General features: G+C 32.4%; 1 protein-coding gene across 2 annotated transcripts in view; it reads right to left on the bottom strand.

The window, feature by feature from the left end:
* Positions 1 to 6,698: 6,698 nt before the first annotated feature.
* LOC127725492 (intraflagellar transport protein 52 homolog) overlaps positions 6,699 to 14,666 on the bottom strand; it is a 33,968-nt gene continuing 26,000 nt past the window's right edge. For both annotated transcript variants that reach the window (XM_052232515.1, XM_052232508.1), the window contains exons 11-14: positions 11,877 to 11,964; positions 9,817 to 9,925; positions 8,889 to 9,034; positions 6,699 to 7,874 (exon numbers count right to left, since the gene is read on the bottom strand). In XM_052232515.1, the coding sequence (XP_052088475.1) occupies positions 7,824 to 7,874; positions 8,889 to 9,034; positions 9,817 to 9,925; positions 11,877 to 11,964 (394 nt within the window). In that variant the 3' untranslated portion in view covers positions 6,699 to 7,823. The remainder of the gene's footprint in view (positions 7,875 to 8,888; positions 9,035 to 9,816; positions 9,926 to 11,876; positions 11,965 to 14,666) is intronic.

Genomic DNA, 14,666 nt, shown 5'->3' with positions numbered 1-14,666 from the left:
ACACCTTAAGTCATATGACATGATTGTTCGATCGTTAGCATTTATTACGTATTATACTTCCTTGCTTACGAGTGAGGTGATCTATTGATCATATATATTGCAGCAACTGAGAGTGATCTAGTGATCACAGATATTCCTACTCGCAGCAACTGAGAGTGATCTAGTGTTTACAGATATCCCTACTCGCAGCAACTGAGAGTGATCTAGTGTTTACAGATATCCCTACTCGCAGCAACTGAGAGTGATCTAGAGATCACAGATATCCCAACTTGCAGCAACTGAGAGTGATCTAGTGTTTACAGATATCCCTACTCGCAGCAACTGAGAGAATCACAGATATCCCTGCTCACAACATCTTAGAGATCTTGATTTTGTTAGGTGATCCAAACATTCTATTAAAAATTCAATCAATTTCATAAAGGGGTTCTTGATTTATTATCTGGAAACCACAAAATTTGAATTTTTCGAACAAACAAGTACAACAGCTGTGGAAGGGTAAAAGTGAAAACGACAAAATCCAATTTGATCTGTGCTTAGTGGTTAAAAACATGCCATGAAAATTTAAATAAATTTAAAAAAGGAGTTCTTCTTTTATTGTCTAGAAGGCACAAAATTTTGAATGTTTCCATCAATTATGTACAATAACTCTAGAACTGTAAATGTGAAAGCACTGAATATCAAACTTAATCTGTGTTTAGTGGCCCAAAACATTACATTTAAAATCACTTTTATAAAGGGGTTTTCCATTTAATATCCAGAAAATTCTCTGGAACAGTAAAAATGAAAATGACAAAATCAAACTGAACCTGTGTTCAGTGGTCCAAAACATTCCATTTAATTTTAATCGTTTTCATAAATGGGTTCACCATTTATTATCAAGAAACAACAAAATTTTGAATTTTCCAACAATCAAGTACTATAACTCTAGAACAGTAAATGTGAAAACCATAAAAATCAAAAAGATTCCATTAAAATTGAATTCAATTTGAATAAAATGCTCCGCTGGGCGCAGCTTGATACGAAAGCAAAGGTCTAAACCCTGAATAGTTGGGGTAAGTATGGACACAACAGTCAAGCTTGATACAGCACTGAATTTGGATTGTGATTAAATATTTGACACAGCATAGGTTTATGACACAGAATGAATGTGGTCTAAGAACTTAAAAATTTTTAATTTACCTATTCAAACCATATCATTATTATTTGCTTTTATATATAAATCAGAAATAACTAATTTAAAATGGAAAATTTTAAAGAAAAAAAAGGAAAAAAAGGAAAAAAAAATCCCCCCCCCCCCCCAAATCTTTTGAACCCCCTTATGATTCATCATCCCAAACTCAATCCCAGCCTTCCCTTTGTGGTATGGTACCTTGCAGTACAATTTCAGAGAGATCCATACACTTGAACACAAGTTATTGTCTGGAAACTAGAAAAATGCTTGTTTTTTTGGCACCTTTTTTGCCCCAAATTCCTAAACGTTTAGGGCAATTACCCCCAAACTCAAACCCAGCTTTCCCTTTGTGATATGGAACCTTGTAGTACAATTTCATAAAGATCAATACACTTACACACAAGTTATTGTCCTGAAACTAGAAAAATGCTTGTTTTTTGCCCCTTTTTGGCCCCTAATTCCTAAAATTTTGAGGCAATTACCCCCAAAATCAATCCCAGCCTTCCCTTTGAGGTATGGTACCTTGCAGTACAATTTCAGAGAGATCCATACACTTGAACACAAGTTATTGTCTGGAAACTAGAAAAAAACTTATTTTTTGCCCCTTATTCCTAAACATTTCAGGCAATTACCACCAAACCCAATTCCAGCTTTCCCTTTGTGATATGGAACCTTGTAGTACAATTTCAGAAAGATCCATACACTTACACACAAGTTATTGTCATGAATCTAGAAAAATGCTTGTTTTTTGCCCCTTTTTTGGCCCCTAATTCCTAAAATTTTGAGGCAATTACCCCCAAAATCAATCCCAGCATTCCATTTGTTTATGGAACCTTGTGGTACAATGTCAGAGAGATCCATACACTAACACACAAGTTATGTCTGGAAGTTACAAAAAAGCTTATTTTTGGCCCCTAATTCCTTAACTGTTGGTACCATAACCCCCAAAATCAATCCAAACCTTCCTTTTAGTGGTATTGAACCTTATGGTAAAATTTCATAGAGATCCATTCTCTTAAACTAAAGTTAGAGTGCGAAAACCAATGTGTCTGCAGACGATGATGACGACGACGCCAACGTCATACCAATATACGCCTGAAAATTTTTTTTGCGGTCGTATAAAAAGGGATTCTTCATTTATTATAAAAAAAACCACAGAATTTTGAATTTTTTCAACAATCAAGTATCATAACTCTGGGATGATAAAAGTGAAAACGACGAAAATTGAACTTAAACCGTTTTTTTGTGGCCCAAAACATTCCATTAAAATTTCAATAAATTTCAAATAAAATGCTTCGCTGGGGCGCAGCTTGATACGACCGCAGAGGTCGAACCCTGAACAGTTGGGGCAAGTATGGACACAACATTCAAGCTTGATACAGCTCTGAATTTGGATTGTTATTAAATATTTGACACAGCATAGGTTTCTGACACAGAAAGAATGTGGTCTAAGAACTTGAATTTTTTTAATTTACCTATTATGGTCCAATGTCCAAAATCAAAATACATGGTTAGATTCAGCATATCAAAGAACCCCATATATTCAATTTTTGTTAAAATCAAACAAAGTTTAATTTTGGACCCCAACTTGGACAAACTTGAAAACTGGGCCCATAATCAAAAATCTAAACACATGTTTAGATTCAGCATATCAAAGAACCCCAAGAATTCAATTTTTGCTAAAATCAAACTAAGTTTAATTTTGGACCCTTTGGACCTTAATGTAGACCAATTTAAAAAACGGGACTTAAAATTAAAAATCTAAATACACGGTTAGATTTGGAATATCAAAGAACCCCAATAATTCAATTTTTGATGAAATCAAACAAAGTTTAATTTTGGACCCTTTTGACCTCAATATAAACCAATTTGATAGCGGGGCCCACAAATAAAAAATCTAAATTCATGGTTAGATTCAGCATATCAAAGAACCCCATATATTCAATTTTTGTTGAAATCAAACAAAGTTTAATTTTGGACCCCAACTTGGACAAACTTGAAAACTGGGCCCATAATCAAAAATCTAAACACATGTTTAGATTCAGCATATCAAAGAACCCCAAGAATTCAATTTTTGCTAAAATCAAACTAAGTTTAATTTTGGACCCTTTGGACCTTAATGTAGACCAATTTAAAAAACGGGACCTAAAATTAAAAATCTAAATACACGGTTAGATTTGGAATATCAAAGAACCCCAATAATTCAATTTTTGATGAAATCAAACAAAGTTTAATTTTGGACCCTTTTGACCTCAATATGAACCAATTTGATAGGGGGGCCCACAAATAAAAAAATCTAAATACATGGTTAGATTCAGCATATCAAAGAACCTCATATATTCAATTTTTGTGGAAATCAAACAAAGTTTAATTTTGGACCCCAATTTGGACCAACTTGAAAACTGGGCCCATAATCAAAAATCTAAATACATGTTTAGATTCAGCATATCAAAGAACCCCATATATTCAATTTTTGTTGAAATCAAACAAAGTTTAAATACTGGACCCTATCTTGGACCAACTTGAAAACTGGGCCCATAATCAAAAATCTAAACACATGTTTAGATTCAGCATATCAAAGAACCCCAAGAATTCAATTTTTGTTAAAATCAAACTAAGCTTAGTTTTGGTCCCTTTGGACCTTAATGTAGACCAAATTAAAAAACAGGACCCAAAATTAAAAATCTAAATACACGGTTAGATTTGGAATATCAAAGAACCCCAATAATTCAATTTTAGATGAAATCAAACAAAGTTTAATTTTGGACCCTTTTGACCTCAATATGAACCAATTTGATAACGGGGTCCACAAATAAAAAATCTAAATACATGGTTAGATTCAGCATATCAAAGAACCCCATATATTCAATTTTTGTTGAAATCAAACAAAGTTTAATTTTGGACCCCGATTTGGACTAACTTGAAAACTGGGCCAAAAATCAAAAATCTAAATACATGTTTAGATTCAGCATATCATAGAACCTCATATATTCAATTTTTGCTAAAATCAAACAAAGTTTAATTTTGGACCCTTTGGACCTTAATGTAGACCAATTTGAAAACTGGACCCAAAATTAAAAATCTAAATACACTGTTAGATTCGGCATAACAAATAAATAAATGTGATCAAAGATTTTACAAATCTAATGCGCCATACTGTGCAATTAAAGATTACTTCTTGAAATTTTTCAATATTTGAAATTTGAAAAAAAAATAATATTTGAAGAATAATTCTTTTTTAATTTCTGAAATCTGAAATGAGAAAAAATTGACCCCCCACAATTTCTTTTTATCCCCCCCCCCCCCCACCTTTTTTCCCCCAAAAAATTCTTTCCCTCAAGATATAGTCATAATCTCAATTCAAATTTCCAATGGAGTTGGCAACCATAATTACCCTTTTAAATTTACCATAGTGCTAACTTAATCTATTTTATAATAGAATTAAAAATATAGTGTCAAATCTTTCATATGGATTTTTTTGTAAAAAAAAAAGATGCAACATTTGCAGATATTTTTACTGGTCTTCCTTTATAAATATGCATTTCTTTAAACATAATTTAAAAGCAGTGTAAGGGAAGTAACTAAAACGTTGTATTTGGATTACCTCCCTTACACTGTTTTAAATTATCTTTATTGTTCATTAACCATTACTTTATACATAATTTAAAAGCAGTGTAAGGGAGATAATTTCAATGATGTATTTGATTTATCTCCCTTACACTGCTTTAAATTATGTTTTGTACTAAAGTATTTGTCCATTAACCAGGACAACCTTGTTTTTCCCCCTTTTTTGCCCCTAATTCCTAAACGGTTTGAGCCATAACCCCCCAAAGCAAATCCTTACCATCCCTTTGTGGTATGGAAACTTGTAGTATAATTTCAGAGAGATCCATACACCGTTGCACAGTTATTGTCTGGAAACTAGAAAATGCTTATTTTTGGCCCCTTTTTGGCCCCTAATTCCTTAACTGTTGGTACCATAACCCCCAAAATTAATCCCAACCTTCCTTTTGTGGTATTTAACCTTAAAGTTAAATTTCAAAAAGATCCATTCACTTAAACTAAAGTTAGAGTGCGAAAACCAATGTGTATTCGGACGACGACGCCGGACGACGACGACGACGACGCCAACGTCATACCAATATACGACCACAAAATTTTTTTGCGGTCGTATAAAAACTGTTCGCTATCATCTGGAAACCAAAAGTGTGATGGACGGAGGAACCAACGTGCAACTCTCTCTAGCAGGAGTATTATAAAAATATATAAGCTGTAATCAGTAGATCAAACACAACTAAACTGGCATGTGGTCTATATCATGTACTTACTGGAAAAAAGGCCAAATTGTGAGACAATAAAACAGGTTAAAATTCATCTGTTTAGTTGGGTTTCCTTTACAAAAGAAGCTGATTTAAGTTAATAAAGGATGCTGGTAGGCAATAATACAACTTATTTTATGAAAATGTTCTGTTCCAATGCCTGTTTTAGGTACATGTACAAGAGTATCAAATCTGAAACAAAAATCACAGAATATGCGATACCGAAATTGTACAATAAAAATGTCTAAATATTTACAGAGATAGTCAAGCAAACTAACAAAATCATCTTGTTTTACTCCTATGATATATCTATATAAACATCAGTCATGTTGATCAGAAAATTGGGACAATTCAAGAGCTTGGTAACTTTCAGATCAAATCCAGAGTTCAAAATTTACCTGTATTACTGAGCTATTTTCAAACATAAACACCTAGTACTGTATATCATTTGATAAACATTGACACTGAAGAAGACTATTTGTTCAGTCAAAATATATGTCAATATGATTTTATAACATCCTCTTCGTAAACTATACCATCTGATATTTGTAGCATTGAGCAAATCAAGACTTTTTTTAACATATATATTTTTGGGATCATCTCAAACAATCTGATATATTTCCCTAAATAAATTATTGTTGCTTAGTGTAATTACTTCACACTAGGTTAACAAACACAGATAGTGGAAGTGTTTATCTAAACACACTCTTTCTAAATGGATTTATATCGGTTATGGTAATCATGGACATTGGTAAAGCATTAAAATGAACTGACAATGCCATAGCAATAAAAGAAACATAACCAAAAGACAAACAACAGTCCATAAAACACAACACAGAAAACTAATTACTGAGCAACACAAACCCAACAAAAAACGTGGTTACGACAATTGGAACATATCCGTCTTAAAAATTATCAGTGACTGATCTGAAAATGTGTCACATGGTTTAGCTTTAGCTTACAAATATTGAGCTTGGTTCTTAATATCAAGATTTTATTTTATTTGTAATCCCTGAAAATGTATTAGACAGATATGTGTTAAAAATGAATGGACAGAGCTTAACCAGTTTACCCCTTCACTTGGAGTTGGGCATAACTATATTTTTTGTAGACAATGTCTTTTTTATTTATATACTTTACAAAGACAATTGGAACTTTTTGTTTGAAATTACTGATGATAAAAGACAATTTGGAATGTCAACAATACAGAGGTTTAATAAATTACTTTTATTCACATATCAGATCTATATAAAAACAATAATTTACAACTTTATGAACATATGATATGTAAATATACAGAAATAGGACGGAGAACATAAGTTACAATTAATTTATATTTTCATATCAGAATATTCAATAGATATTGAATTCTATTTTTATAACCATTTCATAACTTTTTAATATTGTAATTTAATAAAAAATATCCCCTTCACAAAAATGGTTTTCAGTAAAGACATCTAAAGTCATGACAGAAATAGACAAATATATGTATCAGTAATTTAAACTGGAGGATCATAGAAAAAAAGTGCTTATGAGTATTCAGGGTAAAGATTGCATTCATTTTGCAGTAGGAACTAAAAATTAAACAATGCATTTTATTAAGCATTGGAAGGCAATACTATGAATAGGACATATCTTCTGCAGTTGGTTCAAATACAATTATTGACAAAGGAAGATAACTCCAATTTTAAATATTACTTAAACAATGACATCATTGATATTAGACCATGCAACATGCACAATTTATGTCATTTTCTTAACAAGTATGGTTATACACAAAAACATTATTCTGTAACTAGAATATCTGAGTATATATCTCATTGGTAAATTTCTTGAAATGTTCATGGATAGGGTGTATAGAATGTTGTGCTTAAATGCACTATGTTTTTCCCCTCAAAAGTAGTGATAAAGTCTGGAAAATTGATAAACATCAAGCCAGCCCATAAGGGTTTTATTGCATGAATGCAATCTTTACCCCAAAATATAAAACATTCAAATGTCATTTGTATATAAAATAAGAGAAATATGATTCTTCTGTAAGGCAGAATAAGAATATGAAATACTTTCCTGTCACTCATTTAACTTTACATATATTTGTCTGTAATTTTGTCACATCTTATTTACCTATATGTCCGATCTGTACTACAGCTGATTCATATAAAGAATAATATAACAGACAACAACGGAGAATTACAATGTGTAGACTCCATAAGTTTATAATCTTTATATATATCATGTTTTGTATCATCTTTTAATCCCAGAACACTCTGGTGAACACTATCCATGAGATAAGATTTTGCAAAATGAGATAGGTAAGAAACAATTGTTTTTCTTCACATGTCATAACCACCACCTCCAAACTGAGCTGTGTCGTAATCTTGTTCCTACAAAAAAATTTTTTTTTTTTAACTATGTTAAATATTGATATACTATTACAGTTGAAACCTAAATATGTTGAAGTCCAAGGGATCCAACATAACTATTATAACATGATTTATCCAAGGTTTGAGTCCAAGGGATCGGCCATAACTATTATAACATGACTTATCCAAGGTTTGAGTCCAAGGGATCCGACATAACTATTATAACATGACTTATCCAAGGTTTGAGTCCAAGGAATCTGACATAACTATTATAACATGACTTATCCAAATTTTGAGTCCAAGGGATCCGACATAACTATTATAACATGCCTTATCCAAGGTTTGAGTCCAAGGGATCCGACATAACTATTATAACATGATTTATCCAAGGTTTGAGTCCAAGGGATCGGACATAACTATTATAACATGACTTATTCAAGGTTTGAGTTCAAGGGATCCGACATAACTATTATAACATGACTTATCCAAGGTTTATGTCCAAGGGATCCGACATAACTATTATAACATGATTTATCCAAGGTTTGAGTCCAAGGGATCGGACATAACTATTATAATAGTCCAAGGGATACGACATAACTATTATAACATGACTTATCCAAGGTTTGAGTCCAAGGGATCCGACATAACTATTATAACATGACTTATCCAAGGTTTGAGTCCAAGGGATACGACATAACTATTATAACATGACTTATTCAAGGTTTGAGTCCAAGGGATCCGACATGACTATTATGACATGACTATTATGACATGACTTATATTTTGCAAAAGATTTAAAGAAAATAACTAGAGTCTCCAAAGAGCCTGTATCACTCACCTCAATATTAGTTCCAGAGAAGATTTTTGTTAACGATAACGGATGAAAATGTCATACAAAAGACCAAGGATGCCCAAGTGATGGCAAAAGCTGACACTGGCCCTTTAAGTCAGGTGAGCTAATCAAACAAATCAAAGGAATTTGAACTGTCAGAATACTACAAAACAAGCACTGCGGACTTAAAACAGCAGGATTACCTGATTTAATTTCTTGAATTCAACGACTTGTGCAAACACATATTCCAATATATGCTTTGCATCCCGGGCATCTGCTGGTAACTTTGTTGTAACAGCTAATATATCTCCACATTCTCTGGTGAAATATTCCAGATCTTCATCTGTACCTATAAATTTATACCATAGAATGAATAAATGCAGGGTTAACAAAAGTAACTTAGAGAGTGGTTCCAGACCATGTGAGAATCTCATGGGTAGTCAAGGTCGTTAAACACCCCTGTAGTAGTTCTCCTCCTCATTATAATTTTATTCACATCATTATATTTCAACTCATACCTTACAAATTTGAAACTTATGAACTTCTGTGAAATGTCTGTTTTAATTACCATTTTAAGTTACATTGAATCAGAACATATAATACTCATCCATATGAAAAATTTGTGTGCACCATAACTTGACCAACTCATCAGATAGTTTATAAAAAAAAATAGTTTGAACAAATACCTTAACTGAGATTAAACAGAATTATTAATACTTCAATTTTTTTAAGTTTACAACAAGATGAAATTTCATTCAATGAATTTACGAGTTTTGTTTTATCCTTAAACTTTTTTGCCGTGACTTCCATCTCCAAAAATAATACTTCATCAACCTGGCACAATGTACCAAAAGTTTTAATTGTATAAACAGTGATCATGTTGGTTAGTTGACAGCATTATGTCATCAGTTGGCAGTAATATCTAATATGCATTTAAACCTAGAACCTTAAATCATGCTTCATCCCAATTTTGCTTTAAATTGAGTGTTTTCAGTGAAAAAGTTTTTTGAAAAAGGTTACCAGACAGGCTGGCAATGACACTAAATGATGGCAATAGCCTACACTAGTCTAGTATCAAAGCTAGGAGAGCTAAAAATGAAGTAAAGACAGAAATTATACATGCTAACTTACATTTATTTGTTTGCTGGGCTAATCTAACTTTTTCAGAAGAAAATTGTTCATCAAGGTCAAACAGATCTAGACAAGGCGGTGGCAATTCTCTAAACTGGGGGGGAAACACCTGAAAAATAAAAGAGAGTTGATTTCACTTTCTGTTGAACAATAATATTACGACTAACAACTATCCAATGATACATCATATTATCACTATCATTTAGCAATGTCCATCTCTTTAAACAATTCAAGAATAATTAAAAGTGATATGTATCATGTATGATGCTATTCATATGCTCATCAAAATAAATTGTACGAAATAATAATAAGTCAGATGATTATGATTTGCTTTTGTCATCTTACGGGCAGTAAACCAAGTTTGTCTCAAAATGATGCTGTTTACTGGTTTCAAAGTTCTTATATCAACAACATCATATAAAATTCAGAGCAGATCCTTATACCAACAATGCGTAAATTCAGAGCTGATTCTTATATCAATACTATTGCATATCACTGTAAAATTCATAAGTTATTCCTTTATTTCTACAGCACCAATGTAAATTCAGAGCTGATCCTTATATCAAAAGCACCACGGGAAATTCAGAGCTGATCCTTATATCAGCAGCACCATGTAAAGTTCAGAGCTAATCCCAATATCAACAGCACTGTTTAAAGTTCAGAGCTTATTCTTCTACATTTACAGCACCAATTTAAATTTAAAGCTGATTCCTATATCAAGAGCACCTTTTAAAAATCAGACCTGACCCTTATTTAAACAGCATCAATGTAAGATTCAGAGCTATCCTTATATCAACACCATGGTGTAAAGTTCAGAGCTCATACCTTTACATCAACAGCACCAAAATAAATGCAGAGCTATCCTTATATCAACAGCACCAAAGTAAATGCAGCGCTATCCTTATATCAACACCATGGTGTAAAGTTCAGAGCTCATACCATTACATCAACAGCACCAAGGTAAATGCAGAGCTATCCTTATATCAACACCATGGTGTAAAGTTCAAGCTCATACCATTACATCAAACAGCACCAAGGTAAATGCAGAGCTATCCTTATATCAACACCATGGTGTAAATTTCAGAGCTCATACCTTTACATCAACAGCACCAAGGTAAATGCAGAGCTATCCTTATATCAACACCATGGTGTAAATTTCAGAGCTCATACCTTAACATCAACAGCACCAAGGTAAATGCAGAGCTATCCTTATATAAACACCATAGTGTAATGTTCAGAGCTAATACCTTTACACCAACAGCACCAAGGTAAATGCAGAGCTATCCTTATATCAACACCATGGTGTAAAGTTCAGATCTCATACCTTTACATCAACAGCACCAAGATAAATGCAGAGCTATCCTTATATCAACACCATGGTGTAAAATTCAGAGCTCATACCTTTACATCAACAGCACCAAGGTAAATGCAGAGCTATCCTTATATCAACACCATGGTGTAAAGTTCAGAGCTCATACCTTTACATCAACAGCACCAAGGTAAATGCAGAGCTATCCTTATATCAACACCATGGTGTAAAATTCAGAGCTCATACCTTTACATCAACAGCACCAAAGTAAATGCAGAGCTATCCTTATATCAACACCATGGTGTAAAGTTCAGAGCTCATACCTTTACATCAACAGCACCAAGGTAAATGCAGAGCTATCCTTATATCAATAGCAACATGTAAAATTTAAAGTTGATTCTTATATCAAAAGCATCAATGTAAAATTCAGAGCTAATATTAAAAACACCATGCAAATTTCAGACCGGATCATTACATCAACACTATGGTGTTAAATTCAGAGCTGACCCTAATACTGTGTTAAAATTCAGAGCTTATCCTAATATCAAAACTACTGTGTTCAATTCAGAGCAAATCCTAATATCAACACCACCTTGTTAAATTCAGAGCTGATCTTAATATAAACACCACTGTGTTAAATTCAGAGCTGACCCTCATATAAACACCAGGTAAAATTAAGAATTAGAATACAAATTAAATTTATGATATCATCTGAGTCAATTAACTCATATTTCATAAGAGCTATACTTACTGCTGGGTTAAGTGGTGGTAGAGGTGTTTCAAACTGAGGTGTAATCAGTGTCAATGGTTCATGTTTGGTATGTAATTGTTCATAAGCTCTGAAAAAAAATTTAACAACCATAATTAAGTTTCATGATAATGTAATCACACTAGTACTTATTTAAAAGTTGTTTTTTTTTCAAATGCATATATCAATGTTATGAGTATAAAATTTCCTCCTTCATCTGATCATATGGTAGTGAAATTGGGGTCAAAACTCTAATTTGGCATTAAAACTCTAATTTGGCATTAAAATTAGAAAGATCATATCATAAGGAACATGTGTGCTAAGTTTCAATTTGATTGGACTTCAACTTCATCAAAAACTACCTTGACCAAAAACTTTAACCTGAAGCGGGACAGACAGACGAACGGACGGACAGACGAATAGATGCACAGACCGAAAAATATAATGCCCCTAGGTGGGGCATAAAAAATTCAATGGTTTTTGCAACTAAATGCACACACTTATTTCTACTAACAACCTTGACCTCATATAAGGGATGTTCCATATATAATTGTATGAATTGGGATTAGGGCACTTCAGTTTAGATTAAATGGGGATAGTTATTTTAGAAAGATGGCCTGAACAACTATTGGATATAATCAATTAAAATTTTATGCATGGCTGGGTAAAATGAAAAGTGCCATCCAACTACTCTATACATTTACAGCCCCAATGATCTGGAAACATATTAACCTGCATCAGTCTTCAATAAATGGAGCAAATATTCTAAAATGTCAATTTACTGTCACTCTTCAAGTTCTAAAAATATTTTTTTCTAGTCCACTACAGATTCAAAAAAGTTCAGGTAGCAATAAACAGTTAGGAAAAAATACTAAAATTTTCCCTCATAAATTTTACCATCCCCTTTTCATTGCCTTCTTGCAATATTAAGCTTACTGTTTGTGTCATATATGTGCATATGTATGTAATCAGAATCTTTGATAGATTTCATATCCAGTATATAAAATGGTAAAATATAATTTCTTTTTGGTGTATCCATGGCAACAATCTGCATTTTTTTGTTATAAAATATAGCAAAAAGGGGGGAAAAGATGTCACATATTTCCCCAAAATTTGGCCAAAAGTAGAATTTCAATCACTTCAAGTAATACATTTTCTGAAACTGTTTACATATATCTTTCAATAAATCCAATGAAAATCATATGTCTTTCATCTCATTTTTTTGTAAAATTGCGTCAAAAACTTCGTGTAGAAAAAAAGTGTTTGTAAACATTACATTAATTTCTGGACCGATGTTTGGTCTAGCTATGAAAATACGGAGAGTCAAACAGAAAATAGCCCATAAAACATGTAAAAAATAATCTTGATGTTCTTATAAACCACCTTTGAAGGCTAAATTAGTACTCAGCTGTCTAAAAATGAATTTTATTACACAATAACTTTCATATTTGAAAAATCCACCGGGCCAAAATGCGAAACCAAACTCCTGTGTATTGCTACCTCAGCTGGCAAAAATATGCCATTTTAGTGTACATCAAATAAAAATTAGGATAAAATAGTTGATTTGCTCCAATTATCACACTTGTCCAAGACATTGCTGATATAAACCTTTGATACAACTTTCATAAAAATCAGACAAGAAATGTAGGCCTTACAGCAATCACAATGGAAATTTCCACAGAATTTACATTCACATTGCATAACTCCATAAAAATATTGACTGGCTCTGATTGTTAACTTGTCCCACACATTGCTTCTATAAACCTTTATATTTATTACATAAAAATCTGACAAGAAATGTAAGGGTGAGATCTTTAAAAGCCTGGAAGGACAATGGCATTTCTATGTACCCCTCCCCCATACACATTGCAGTGGGGACAATAAAATAACAATGCAATATTCCTAGCTCCCCCTTCCCCAAGAACATCAAATTGTCCTTTTGAATGTTTTGAAGTTGTTGCCCCTGTCAGATTTTCTCTATATACTAAGGTTTTCAAGATATTATATCAATCTTGTCAATAAATCTTTGCTAAATATATACAGTCAGTGTATACCCCAAACAAATTGTACAATCAATCAGTTATAAAAATCAGATGGAAGGTTATCAAATTTGTCATGAGTAAATAATGAAACTGGAATACACAGACACTAAACTCTTGTTTTTGTTGTTCAACTAAATGTGAGACCATTAAATTTGGTAATTACCAACTACCTTATCAAAATCCTTCCACATCTTGTTCAAATAAGTAAATAATCTTTGATATGAACTGCAATCATTTAAGACCTCAAGTTACAAAAGTATATAATTCTGATATTGGAACTATTATTGTTTTTTGGTTGGAGCACAGAAGAGAAGATGGCTGCATTTTTTATACAGACAGATGACAAAGAACCTATATTTAATCTTCCTACGAACCAATGCATTTGTATCGTATCAAAAAACGAAACATGTTCCCTTAGTCTGTTACTGTATATTACTGCATCAATAAAATGGTTTAAACTATATATTTTTTTTATTTTTTGTACTAAAAATGTGTTAAAATTAAAATGTCCCCCAAACTGTATATGTTTTGAAGTCTAAAATTATCATTAAGTACAAATAATGGTAATCAGGGAGTTGTATACACATGTCATGCAAAGTTTACCCCCACTTGTTCCAAAATAAAATCTTGACAAGTAAATAATGAAATTCGAAGTAATGTCAAACATAAAGTGACTGTCCAGAAGATGTGAAAATTACTTACACAGAACAATATAATACAGTTCCAGACCAAATATTAAATCATATTCATA

Source organism: Mytilus californianus, unplaced genomic scaffold (assembly GCF_021869535.1).
Source record: "Mytilus californianus isolate M0D057914Y unplaced genomic scaffold, xbMytCali1.0.p SCAF_1, whole genome shotgun sequence".
NCBI classification, from domain to species: Eukaryota; Metazoa; Mollusca; class Bivalvia; order Mytilida; family Mytilidae; genus Mytilus; species Mytilus californianus.
Note: the sequence above shows the minus strand (reverse complement) of the source record. Positions and strands in the feature narration are given on the sequence as shown.